Source organism: Pyrus communis, chromosome 7 (genome assembly GCF_963583255.1).
Source record: "Pyrus communis chromosome 7, drPyrComm1.1, whole genome shotgun sequence".
Lineage (NCBI taxonomy): Eukaryota > Viridiplantae > Streptophyta > Magnoliopsida > Rosales > Rosaceae > Pyrus > Pyrus communis.
In genome coordinates this window covers 24,909,145-24,922,795 of record NC_084809.1, presented here as the reverse complement: position 1 = coordinate 24,922,795, position 13,651 = coordinate 24,909,145, and the positions used below count along the sequence as shown (strand labels likewise).

General features: G+C 35.6%; 2 protein-coding genes across 4 annotated transcripts; both read left to right on the top strand.

The window, feature by feature from the left end:
• The first annotated feature begins 279 nt into the window (after positions 1 to 279).
• Positions 280 to 5,127, top strand: LOC137740170 (phosphomevalonate kinase, peroxisomal-like). 3 transcript variants are annotated; one of them, XM_068479988.1, is made up of 11 exons: positions 280 to 435; positions 609 to 720; positions 842 to 992; positions 1,081 to 1,178; positions 1,356 to 1,465; positions 1,564 to 1,616; positions 1,894 to 2,277; positions 2,816 to 2,920; positions 3,376 to 3,603; positions 3,920 to 4,042; positions 4,699 to 5,127. In XM_068479988.1, the coding sequence occupies exons 2-11, from the start codon at positions 710 to 712 to the stop codon at positions 4,963 to 4,965; spliced, it is 1,530 nt and encodes a 509-aa protein (XP_068336089.1). In that variant the 5' UTR covers positions 280 to 435; positions 609 to 709; the 3' UTR covers positions 4,966 to 5,127. The 3 variants fall into 3 exon arrangements, with proteins under 3 accessions (XP_068336089.1, XP_068336088.1, XP_068336090.1); XM_068479987.1 differs by having other exon boundaries at positions 285 to 435; positions 606 to 720; XM_068479989.1 differs by having other exon boundaries at positions 303 to 435; positions 624 to 720.
• A 4,155-nt stretch (positions 5,128 to 9,282) lies between these two features.
• On the top strand, positions 9,283 to 10,356 carry LOC137738817 (CASP-like protein 1C1). Its single transcript, XM_068478289.1, has 3 exons — positions 9,283 to 9,473; positions 9,739 to 9,841; positions 9,995 to 10,356. The coding sequence occupies exons 1-3, from the start codon at positions 9,289 to 9,291 to the stop codon at positions 10,226 to 10,228; spliced, it is 522 nt and encodes a 173-aa protein (XP_068334390.1). The 5' UTR covers positions 9,283 to 9,288; the 3' UTR covers positions 10,229 to 10,356.
• Positions 10,357 to 13,651: the final 3,295 nt, after the last annotated feature.

Sequence of the window (13,651 nt, the reverse complement as noted above, 5' to 3'; positions counted from 1 at the left end):
TATTTTTTAAATTTAATTACGTCAATTATATGTTAACTCACGTAAAATTGACATATCGATTATAATTTATTGTTATTTGCAAACTTTTTTACATATGTTTCACTAGGATTTGGTATTATCTTTGAAAATGGTCTAATTATGTCTTTTTCGGTTTATAATCTAAACTACATTAATAAAATTTTCTTTGTCAATTAAAAAAAAGTAAAAATATAATTTCTTTTTTTCTCCTTTTCTTCTTCCCATTTTAAAATAAAAATAAAAATTATTTTTACACAGAAGGTGGGGTATATGCCAGTGTTTTTGAAAGTAAGAAGGAAAAAAGAAAAAACTCACTCTCCCCTCGCGCACACCACCGACCTTCCCTGCCAGCAACTTTAGAACTTGATCTTCTCGCACTCTCCCGAGTCTCTCTGCATCTCTCTCCTCGGGTCTCAGGTAACTATTTGATTTTCTCCCTCGTAATTTTCTGCTTTGATGGGTTGTTTAAATTTTCAATTTCTTCCATGGAAGACGGAGGCATTTTAGTATCAGTAGAACCGTTTGGGCTTTTGTTTGAATTTCTACCCAAATATTTTGAAATATTTATTTTCTTTAATCTCATTCAGCAGCAACTGAAAATTCAGATCCCAACAACTCATAGCTGAGAGAGAACAAGAAACCTACTTCACACTTGAGAGCTAGAGAGAGAGAATCTGAGTTTGCAATTGCAATGGAGGCCGTGTAAGTTTTGGATTTTGAATCAAATATTTGTTCTTGTATGAATTTTTGTGAATTAGAAAGAAAGAAAGGAAGTTGATTGATTGATTGGTTGATTTGGAAATTGCTTCTTGTTGAATTACAGAGTTGCTTCAGCTCCAGGGAAGGTGTTGTTGACTGGAGGTTACCTAATTCTGGAGAGACCCAATGCAGGCCTTGTACTCAGCACCAACGCCCGTTTCTTCGCCATTGTCAAACCACTTTACCAACCTCTCAAGCCTGATAGTTGGGCCTGGGTGAGTCTCTCTCTCTCTCTCTCTCTCTCTCTCTCTCTCTCTCTCTCTCTTCTGATTAATTGAGATGCGTATCTTTTATGTGTCTCAGGGTTGGACCGATGTGAAATTGACGTCTCCTCAGCTCGGCAGAGAAAGCATCTACAAGCTCTCCCTAAAAAATTTATCACTTGATTATGTTTCTTCTGGGTGAGTTTTTTCATTTTCGATATAAGCTTCTTGAATGATGGTCAATTTCGAACAATGCTACCAGTTATCAACTTATGCGATCATCATTCATCTTTATTTAACCACTTTTGAGGTTATATCGAAAAAATATTCTGCTTCAAACATTCTTAATTTTAGTTCATATAAACACAATTCCAGTGACTCGAGGAACCCTTTTGTGGAACAAGCAGTGCAATACTGTGTGGCTGCTGCCCGTGCAACAGTTGACAAAAAGAACAAGGATTCGTTAGAAAAACTACTATTGCATGGTAATGTTTCATTCTCCATATGTTTCCTATCATTTTAATAGATAAACAAACTCGATATCAATGAAAGTTCTAATATTTCAACTGGGTTTGTCATGCAGGTTTTGATATCACCATCTTAGGTAGCAATGACTTTTATTCTTATCGGAATCAGGTATGTTATCCCTTTTAAATTTCTATAGTTTTGTTTTTAATTCAGTTGAGCAGTCGTTGTTGCTCTCTTTACTTTAATTGGTGATAGTATCATAATAATTTTCTTACCAAAAGCCCACATTTTTTTCGAGTCAAAATGTAATTTAAAAATTAAAGAAACAAAGTAAAAAATTTACAGCATTCACCTTCCAATAACCAGTTGCTGCTGAAACTTCAAGGTTTCTCGTTTTATTAATTGCAATCCAAGTTCCTAATTTTGCTGAGTTGTGCCCTCTCAGATTGAAGCCCGTGGTCTGCCTTTGACTCCAGACGCATTGGCTGCACTACCTCCTTTTGCGTCAATTACCTTCAATGATGAAGGATCAAATGTGAAAAATTGTAAGCCTGAAGTTGCAAAAACTGGATTGGGTTCGTCTGCGGCAATGACAACCGCTGTTGTTGCTGCGTTGCTTCATTACCTTGGAGTTGTTGATCTTTCATCCATGCGTAAAGATCATCAACATGAAAAGCACACTGCAGATTTTGATTTGGTGCATGTGATAGCTCAAACTGCTCACTGTATTGCACAGGGAAAAGTGGGCAGCGGGTTTGATGTTAGTTCTGCAGTTTATGGAAGTCAACGTTATGTACGCTTTTCACCAGAAGTTATTTCTTCTGCTCAGGTCTCTCCTTCTCTCTCTCTCTCTCTCTCTCTCTCTCTCTCTCTCTCTCTCTCTCTCTGCGCTAGAGCATTCAATTTGAATCAAACGAGTGCACCTAGAAGTCCCTATTTGTCTAAATGTCCAAAATGGAGTTTGGCATATGTTAGTTACGTGTAAATCAAAGCTTATGAAATTATTACCGGTCACCTGTGGTTAATTTTTACTCTCCCATAATGGCCACTCTGAATATATTAACATTGGTTGCCAAATATCCCCATTTACCATGTTCTGTCCTTTTTTACTTTTGGTGTCAAGACTGTAAAGTGTCAAGACTGTCACGTGGCCTCATTAGATTACCTTTCAAACATATTGATTTTGTTGTCACGTTCAGATATACCAATATCCACCGTTTTCCATTCAGGACATGCTGTAAAATCGAAGACCATTTTCATTAATTTTGATTTAATATTCTTTTTGCTCTTCGTATGGCCACATAGCAGATACTGTCAGTGATCTCTTGACACCTTCAATTTGTAAGTTCAGTTTTTTATGCTTTCAGGTTGCTGTGACGGGAACTCCACTACAAGAAGTCGTTCCACAAATTTTAAAAGGAAAGTGGGACCATGATAGGACTAAGTTCTCCTTGCCACCATTGATGACTCTTGTAAGCATGTCGAGATCCATTTTATAGCTTGCTTACATTTGTAAATATGGTTATCCATGCAAAAGAGTATCATATGCATGAAGACAATAAATCCACAAACCAACCCTGAACTTTGTAAAATAAAATCTGCAAAGTGCTCATCATACGACCTTATGCATGGTAGGTTGTAATTTTCATTTGTATATTCTTAACTATTATGTGTAGCATATGAGCATTATGGAGTGGCTCCTTCATGGATCCTTGTGGTTCCTTGTTAAGTGGACATGACATGACATGATGCATTACTGAAGGTTGATTACTAGTTAATGAAATGTCAAAAATAAACAATAGATGCTTGAATTGAAGTGTAGCTTTTGTGCTTCCTCTTGTCATCCTTTTGTGCATAATTCATAAAACAATGGCTCAATCATATTAAGGGTTTCTTTTTTCTTTAGTGATTCGAATGCCTTTTGCAGTTACTTGGAGAACCAGGAACTGGAGGATCGTCCACTCCATCAATGGTGGGTGCTGTGAAAAAGTGGCAGAAGTCTGACCCTCAAAAATCCCTGGAGACATGGAAAAAGTTGTCAGAGGCCAATTCATCACTTGAAATGCAACTCAATACATTAAGCAAATTGGCAGAAGAACACTGGGAAGAATATAAAAGCTTGATAAACAGCTGCAGCATTCTCAAATCAGAAAAGGTATTTCTGTCACATCTTCTCTCAAAAGCACGAAATTTATTATGATAAAATCAAAATGGAAACATGGGACCCATTTTAGAATAATTGGACTTCCGTATTGTATCATGTCGTGCCTGGAACAACAGAATATAGATTGTGTTATGAGAGACCCATCTTAAACGTGCTGCAGCCTTTTTAGACCTCTTAACTGCTCCCATCATGAAGTTCTGGGTTTTTTGCTTCTTCATATATTGTCAATACTTTCCTTACCCTATAAATTCCGGCTGCTTGTTTTTCTCATATTGATGTTTGTTACAATTTTTACAAAATTGAAAAGTGGACACAGCAAGTCACTACACCAAACCAAGAAAAAATTGTTAAAGCATTATTAGGAGCAAGAGATGCTATGCTTGGGATCAGGTATCATATGCATCAGATGGGGGAGGCTGCAGGTGTTCCGGTATGTTCATTTTTTAACTGGGGATTCTTGTTTCTTAAATAAAAATATATGGCTTTTTAAAAAGGAAAACTAACGAAAAATCCAAAAAAAACTTTAGTTTAATGAAAAAGGACCAATAAAGGTGTAGTGAATAGTACCAGGAAAAGGTAAAAATGTGGTTTTTCATTAAAAGTGAACAGTACCGGTAGTGTTTCGTTAAAACTCTCATTTTAAAATGAAGAATAACAACAGACATATTATAGGAAAATATTTTATAGGAATCGATACAGTTCAAAATTTCCCTTTCTAGTGTTTTGGAATGTTGGGAGTCATTAATCTTGTCAGTGAGAGAAAGTGCAAGTAATTTGTTTTTTTCCTCCTAGCAGAATACAAATTATAGCATTATTCTTCCGCTGGCCTTGAGGTGGACCACAAAAACTAGTTTAAGTACGTTGGTACTGATGCTTCAAATATAATAAAGACAATGAACCAGAAACTAGAATCACCACGGGGAGTAACCGATGTCAGTCATTTGAACAAAGAATAAGATGATGTCAATCCAAATATTTAAATTCAAACTGTTTCTCGTCATCAAGATTCACACTATTTTCTTGTCATACTTCCTCTTTCATCTTACTTTCTTCTCTGATTGATTTCTCTGCTTCACAAATTTTCAGATAGAACCAGAATCACAAACAAAGCTTTTGGATGCTACGATGAGTATGGAAGGAGTTTTGTTGGCTGGAGTTCCTGGAGCAGGTGGGTTTGATGCGGTATTTGCTGTTACCTTAGGGGATGCTGGAAGCCACGTGTCGAATTCTTGGAGTTCATTCAACGTTTTGGCCTTGTTAGTTAGGGAAGATCCTCAAGGAGTTTCTTTGGAGAATGCTGATCCACGAACCAAGGCAATTACTTCATCCATTTCCTCCGTTAATATTGAATAACTTCACGTTTTCTTCATTTTTATGTGACGAACTAGAATAATTATTATGGTGAAAAAAAAGTGATTTGTAACATGAGTTGTATAAGTGTGGATATTCATGTCCTTTTATTCATTAGGCATTGTTGTGCTCTGAGATATGATAAATAGGCCATTTTTCATTTAAGCGTCGTGATGGAATAAAACTATGCTTGACGTCACCATAATAGGTCAGCTATAATAATTTGCTCGTTGCTTCATCTTGTCTTTTTAATAAACTGACGTTTACGTCAATGGGGTGCTGGAGTTTGGCTAAGCCACATAAGAACTTGCTATCTATGGAAGTTGGAAGTTTAGTAAGAGTCGTTTCAACTGCTTGAATATGTTAACTACTTTCCTCTGTTTAATCAGTAGCATTTCTATTTTCCTCTGCTTGGAAATTCACCAGTGGTCTCCATAGGAACTGGTTTTGATCAGTTCCGGTAATTTCAACTTATGAAGAACTTGTACCTTTATGTTTGTACTTGAGAGTTACAAGGTGACTTCTTCCTACAATTCCACTTTCAGTGCAAGTTCTTCCTACAAGTTTCTTTGAGTTCCGTGGCCGACTTCTTCTCGACTCCACCATTGGCTTAGAAGTAGAAGACCCTCATTCCATAGCAACCGTGACCCCCACACACACACTCCGTTATGGTCTTATCAATAATGTCTAACAGAAGTTTAACATCTCTTAGAGAGTGATCCATTTTCTTCGTATTGTAAAATCTGAAAAGAACTTTGAAAATAAATAAGAGTGGGACGCGGGGACGAAGGCTTAGGCCAATGCCGCATCCCCGTGGAGTTCCCAAATTCTTTAATTGTTTGATGAATCCAATCGTCTTCAGTACATGTTGGTGATATGACGGTTACACGTTCTTTCGCAATATGTTTCCTCTTTCCTGCAAGTGAAGAAGAATTATGGAGGTCTACTGCTCATTTCCTCATGCTGCTTCTGGAGCTACTTACTACCAGGGGGAAAATAAGGAGGGGGCTTATAACGTATTTTAGCAAAAATGATTTCTCCATGATCAAGGGTATTTTGACATTGTGGTACCTTGATGCAAAAATGTGGTCTTTAAGACACTGTTTGTCAAGTATCTTAACGAAAGCATTTCCTATCCCACTCAAAAATGTGGTCTCTACATCAAATGAAAACTTAATGCAAACTTAGTAGGATATGAGAGGGTCATACTCATTATCTACCTTCACTGCATGTAATGTATGGACATAAACTCTCTCATATGTACACATACTTTATTCTCCCTTTCTCGTGTTAAGGGGAAGACAGTCCACTGCTGGTTACACTCGATATAAACCTCTTATGGTGGAAGACCAAGCGCCTTCTTTGTAATTACATTAGCTTAAATAGAAACCCTATCCAAGAACCAAAGGGAATTACCTACAAAAGGCACATAGCAATATAATTTAGAAATACAACTTGAATAAACTTATAATTTAGTAGTTCAAAAGGGAATCGAACTATTAAAAATAGAAACCCCAGTGAATGAATAATTAAGGTTTTTTTTATTAGCATCCAACATAATGTTGAATTTATCCCACATTAAAATTTAATATTAAATGATTTATATACTCTATTATGCAATGACAATTTCAACCTTATAAGGTAAAATTTTTTTTTTAAGGAAATACTGAATACACCCCAAATCACTGTTAACATGTATATCACAAGATTATTTATCTTCTTCAACTCTCTAAACCACTCTCACTCTCCATGTAGAACAAAAGCCTAACCGATGAAACTACAAACACATTGATTGAGAAAACTTATTTTTGACGAACGGAATATGAAATTGACGTTTTGGAAGCTTCACCTTGTTCAAAATGTACTGTCACAGGTGGATGAAGGTTAAACTTCATTGGTTTCAGATTACAGTCCTCCCCTTCTTTCGCAAATAAGATAATGGTGATTCTGTTTCACAAAAGCCATGTTCTAAAAATAATCTAATGATAAGATAATACTAAATTGCATTTGTGCCTTCAAGAGACAATTTTTGCATTTACAACATGGTGTTTTAGTATGATATGTGATGCATAAAATATCATTTAGTGTGCATCTCAGCCAAGGCCAATACTTGATATTGCCGAATTTGACTACCAAATGGACATAGAGAGCCTAAGCTCCTCACATCATCATCTTATTTCCTAAATTATCATTTTTGAGATACACCCCCTCGCAGATCAAGTTGATTAGATGGAAAAAGGTTAAGGAAAAAAAATTCAAACAGATTGCTCTCACCATCTATGCTCTTAACCCTCTCTATCGTGTCAAAACTTCTGCCCTTTCAGTTTTATAAGGTTTCCCAAGTAGCTTCTACTTTCCTCTATTTGAATCCTCTGTAGTAGTAAGAAAATACTTGTATGACATGAATGATTTTGTATCAAACAGTACATAGCACATACAAAAAAAAAAGAACAAAATCATTGTGAAGAGTGTGGGGTGTATGAAGAAAAGTGGGGTGAATGGAGAAAATGTAAGGTTTATGTTGAGAGTGTGGATTGTGAGGGTGTTTATGGAAAAGTACGTGAGGTGTATTAAGATAAATTTTAATTGAAAAAGAAAATATGAAATTTATTAAGTATGTAAAGTGTATTCAACAATGTATGAGGTGTTAATATAATAAGCCATAATTAAAAGTACATTCGCATTGTTCATTCACAATGATAAGCATCCAATTATATAATCATTATTTTTTATTAGTTAATTATTTTATTACTTAGTTAAGAAGTTATTCACGGTTGATAACCCGAAAAGCCTAAACGAAGCATGCAGGAGATTAATTGTTAAGACAGTTGAATGAATCGTTTGTCGTAAATGAGAAAGTAAGCGTGGAGTTGGTGGATTAATGTCTACATTGATGGATACAACAACCTATGTATATTTGTATGGATTAATGTTTACATGGAGTTGTCAACCACTTCAAAAACTATGTATATTTATATGTGTATTGTACTTGACTCTATAAATAATTAGGGCAAACAAAGTTACAACCCTCTTTTCCTACTTCTTTCGTCCATTTTTCTTTATCATCCTTGTTTTCTTTTTCTTTTTTCTTGTGTGCGACTTTATTGTGCGCACCAAATGCTCAATGAAATGCCTTAGTTAACAACTTTTGACAATCTTCAACATTATTCTACAATTTCCTGTAGTCACCCTTAACAAGCCTCTCCATATCATAGTAGTTGACAAATGTTGGCATAAGCTTTCAACAAATATTGGCACGAATCGACATGTTTATACCAGATGTTCAACAAAATGGTCCAACAAACTTTTTTTGGTCGACATCATGACTCTATTCTTTGAAAATTCTGACTTCGCCACTAAATATAGATATTTTTCTTTTAGTGTCATAATAAACATATCGTTTTCAGATTCAGTTTTCAATTTTTGTAATAAAAATAGAGAGAATATAGATGAAATAAATAATGAACTAAGAAGGAAAATTCATATGAAATGGTATACAAAATGAGAACAAAAATTAGAAAAGGAAACCTTGTTAAAGTTGTTTTGTAGTTTTAATTACATTTCCATGTGCATTTCTTTCAACCCTTCCCACAATTCTTCCTCTTCTTATTCATCCGTCATTTTTCCTTGTATTTCCTTTTTAGTTACACCCAACAAATAAAACTAATAACTAAAACGGATTGACTATCGCCTTACTTTCGATTCCAAATCTTTTCATATTTACCCACACAAAAGAAAAAGAGTAAGCTACACTTATCACATATTTGTTTCGTCTCTTTAATAGAGGCAGGACCCACCAATACATGTGAGTCCCATCTCTATGAGATAATATAGATGGTGGTACAAATAGGTAATGCTAGGGAGACTAAATGTGTAGACTAAATTATATAAACTAAATGACATGAAAATTGATGATTGGAACATTACTTAAGTATTAATTAACATGCTTATTTGTTATTGATAACACGTCGTTTAGTTTGTAAACTTAGTTTACACATTTAATCTTTATAGCATTATTCGATACAAATATGTGTTAAGGGTAACATTTTTTAAAGAAAAAAAAGGATCAGTACAGTAAAACAACCACAAATGGCTCAAAAGTCTATTGAAGCCTAAGGTAGATGAGCTTCTAGTGGACTGTACTGGTGGTGACCGTTGAGCATTTCAACTAACAAAAGACAAACAAGTATGAATAACTTTTAGAAGTGCAACCAAACCCCACCAACTTTCCTTCCCAACAATCTAACCCTACGTATGCTTATTACCGTACAAAGAAATCTGCATGCATCAGTCTCTTAATTTGCACATTACAGGGCAAGCTCGTGCATGCACCCAAACTCCAGTGCAGAATCCATGGCCAAGATCACTAAGAGACTCTGCACCCTAGTACTACGGCTGATGGCCGTCGCCGCTACCCTTGTGGCTGCAATTGTCATGGTTACAAGCCATCAGAGAACCAGCAACTTTGGAATATCTTTTGAAGTCAAGTATAACCACACACCAGCCTTCCAGTAAGTTTTTTGTATTTCGCTTTTATTCAGCCTTTTCAATGCACGGCGCACGCTATATACGCCATATACTTTGTAGAGGATCGGTGGGTTTTCTTGCTAAGACAAAAAACATCATGATGACCAATAGTTCGGATTAATAATAGTTTGACAACACGCATTGCTACTTGCATAATTTCTATACATTTTCTTTACGTATGTACATGTGTATATGTATATATGTATGTACATGTGCTTGTTGCTAAACGTACACTTTTTATCTTTATAGGTACTTTGCGATCGCAAATGCGATTGCAACCGTATACGGGTTTTTGGTTCTTTTCCTTCCTTCTGAGAGTCAGCTATGGAGATTAGTCGTGGCTTTGGATGTGGTAATCATATGAATAACTTAAGCTCTCTAGCTAGATTTCTTTTTTCTTAATTATTTGAAGGTTGCTTATGTTTCACAGTAATTCTTTTTTTGTAATTCCAAACAATTTAATTTAACAATAAGAGCTGCAATGACTTGTTTGGACTATGAACAGGTAATCACTGTATTACTGAGCTCAAGCTTTTCAGCAGCTTTGGCTATTGGTGATGTGGGGAAGCATGGAAATTCATATGCAGGTTGGCTACCCATATGCGGGCAAGTCCCCAAATACTGTGACCATGTAAAGGCAGCCCTAATCTCAAGCATTGTTGGCCTCATAATATATTTGCTGCTGCTTCTGTATGCCATCCACACTGTCCTGGATCCTCTCCTCTTGAAAAAAACTTAACTTCTCAAGGAGTAAAATGTCTTGTTGGATCTCATCAGTTTTTTCTTTCCAGTGCGTATGTAATTACTTTGTTCTTGGGTTAATTAATTATAGTTTGTACCCTTGAGTTTAGGTTTAACCATACCATACCTCATTTTAAAACATTACAATATCATACACAAATTGTGTTTTAGTTGCAATATCATATATCCGTAAATTGACTATAAAGAGATGATGTAGTAACTGCGGGTTCCACATATTTATTGACGTGACCGTCAAATTTGTACCATTTGGATAAAATAAATAAATAAACAATAATTATTTTGTCGTAAATATTATTAATTGTGTGTTGTCCACTGAAGGCCAAATATAATTAGTTAGTACCCTTTCTTTGTAAATAATGTGCTTATAATTAGGCACTCCAAGAAAATTGTCGTGAAATAAAATAATTTGAGAGTTAAAAACAGAGAGGTGCGGTTAGAAAGAGAGAAGGGCCTCAATTATTTTTTAGATGATGTTTCCTTAGTCTTGTGCCTTTATTTATACTAATATTCATAGACAGGGTTTTACTTGACCCCCAAATTTGACCACCAAATAATACAAGTCTAATAGGCCAAGATTTCCTAAATCTTATTGGATTCTACTTTAACTTTAGACAATCTCACTACAAAAATAACTCTAGTTGCAACACTCCTTTTTGAGTGTGTACAACTTAAGAAGTAGCCGCATCAAGTATTCATGCAAATGTAAAGGCGATTGAGGAAGTTAATTTGAAATTATGTTTCCCTCTTTTCGGCCGTGTAGGGCCAAGAGAAGGATTTTTTTTCCTTCTTTTTGGATTACGCAGGCATGCCGCCGCAAACCACAAATTTGTCTCGATGGAATGTGTAAGTGATGTTGTGCACCGTGAATTTGACTTCTAACCAAACAATTGAACAGCTAAGCAAGGAATTAAAGTGTAAGAACATAAAGTGCAATAATATAATGAACAATGTTTGTACCATACTTCACAAATCTCGAAATTACCGAGCACTGATCAACTCCATACCTTCAGGGACTCACTTAAAAGTTCATGTTGAGGCACCCATGCCGAAGCACACGAGTTCTTTTCCAATCACAACACGACATTCGTCAACATCAAAATAAATCTCCTAGAGTCCCATATCGACCGCGGACGAAAGACGAAGACTCTCCTTAACTATAAAAAGAGGTTTTTCTTCCTACAATGAGCGACTAATGCCATTATCATACTTAAACTCGTCATTAGAACTCACTAATGATGATTATGCTTGAACCTATGTATTGTATAAACTCTTCACTATTAATGAGAATTCTACCCCGTGGATATAGTCCAACTTAGGGTGAACCACGTACATCTTGTGGTTGCTTTCCTATCTCCATCTATTTACATATTATCCTCACTAGATAACCAAAACAACCTTGCGAAGTCTCAAACTTGACACTTTACGTTGTTCTAAGGTCTCACTAATTTTGTGTATTAACAAACAATATCATAAAGAACAAGAAGGTAATTTGTGTAAAGTACAGTGCAATTGAAATAAACGAACTCGTCTTAAAATGAAATTGAAATAACAAGAGACACTACAAAAAAAAAAAAATGAGCATTGCACACAATAAATTATATGTGCCCTTTGAGGCCAAAAAGCACCAACATTTGTGCTCATAGAGCAATAGCAACAGTGCAGCAACTAAGTTTGTATATGTGCCCTCTATGGGCGTCACCATTGCTTATAGCACACAATATGATGTTTTGTGCCCAAAGCTAAGCGCAAATACAACCCTTATTGTGTCTCACCTCTAATAAAGGCTATTGAATGTATGGTGTAAGATGGGCACAATTGCTATTTTAAAGGCTTAGATTGCTGTAGAAATGTTAAAGCAAGGGCACAACTTTAAAATTGTGCCACTATTATATTTTAAAAAATACAATAAAACTCCAGCACAATTGGATATTTTTATTTAAATATAGAAATCATCAGGTTGCTCACAGAACCTAATTTCCACCAAATTTTAGAAACTTACAAATCATCCATTACAAACTAAACATAAATCAACATTAGCACTAAAATAGTGAAGTTAATATATTACATAACCCATGTTCTTGGCTAAGACCGATTCATGCAACCTAACAATAAAACCCATCCAAATGTTAAACCAAAAAATACATGTTATCCTATGTTGGACATACCCGGGATTCTCTATATACAACAAAATATAACATATCCAAGCTTGTATCCCCAATTCAAACGTACTAATGGTTAAACCAGCAATATATAAACAAAATACACATTTACAAAGGCTGCTTGATGACAACTAACCAGTATTCTCACTTTGGCAGTCCTCATGCATCATAGCACTAGAAATTGAAGGTCCACACTGCACATTCTTGTCATTTCCACCTTCGAAACGCGTTGAAATCTGAGCATATGAGCTTCCACACCTTGCTGCTGAGTTGAAGTACTTTGTAGAGCACCCACTCCAAATGAACCAATGTTAATGCCTACATGTGCCAACATGTGCCAACATGGCTTTCAATTGCTCAGCCATTTGCACCTTTGCTAACCTCAAATTCTCCTCTTGTTCGGCCCTAAGCCTTTGTATGCTTTCTTCTTGCTCTCTTTTCATTTTTTCCGCTTTCTCATTTGCCTCATGCATCATATGAGTCATTTTTTCTTCCGCAGCAGTAGTGGCTTGTTTCTGAGCTTCATAAGCTTCCCGAAGATACTTCACTTCCCTAGAAATACCTCGCTGTTCAGTAACAATTCCTGGTACATCTGCCCAACCAACTCCAAGGCCAAAGCCCCGCACTTGATTTCGCTTCTCCAGGCCCAGCACTTCTACATAAATCCTATTGCGAACATCTGTTGTTACCTTTTCACCACGCTCACGAACCTCCACTTCCAGATTTTCAAACACCAACTGTTTGTAAAAGCCTTAATCATTCGTAAATGCATAAAATTTCATTAAAGATTGCTGGAAATAAATTTGGTCAAGTGAAAATGTACAAATTACCATCATTTTGGCAAATTCATCATCAACTGGGAGTTGCTTAGGTCCTCTTATGTGTGTCATTTTGGAAAAAGTCACATGATCAAGTTCATTTTCATCATGTTCTTCAGCCGAAGACACAAAAAAAGATCCCAAAAACAACCACAATCATTAAACAATCATAGTTACAATGACTAAAAATATAGTGCACTGTATATAAACACAAACATCAATGAGGGTAATAAACCGCCGTGCCTGAAAAATTGGAAGAAAAAAATAATTTAGTTTATGTCAAATGTGTACTCATTTGAACTAAAATTAAATGTGAGATGTAGTTTTTGAGACATTTGGATGTTTGTATTGATCTCGTACATTATATGCATGCATGTCAATCAGTTATCATTGACAGGATTGGGACATGATGACTACTTAATG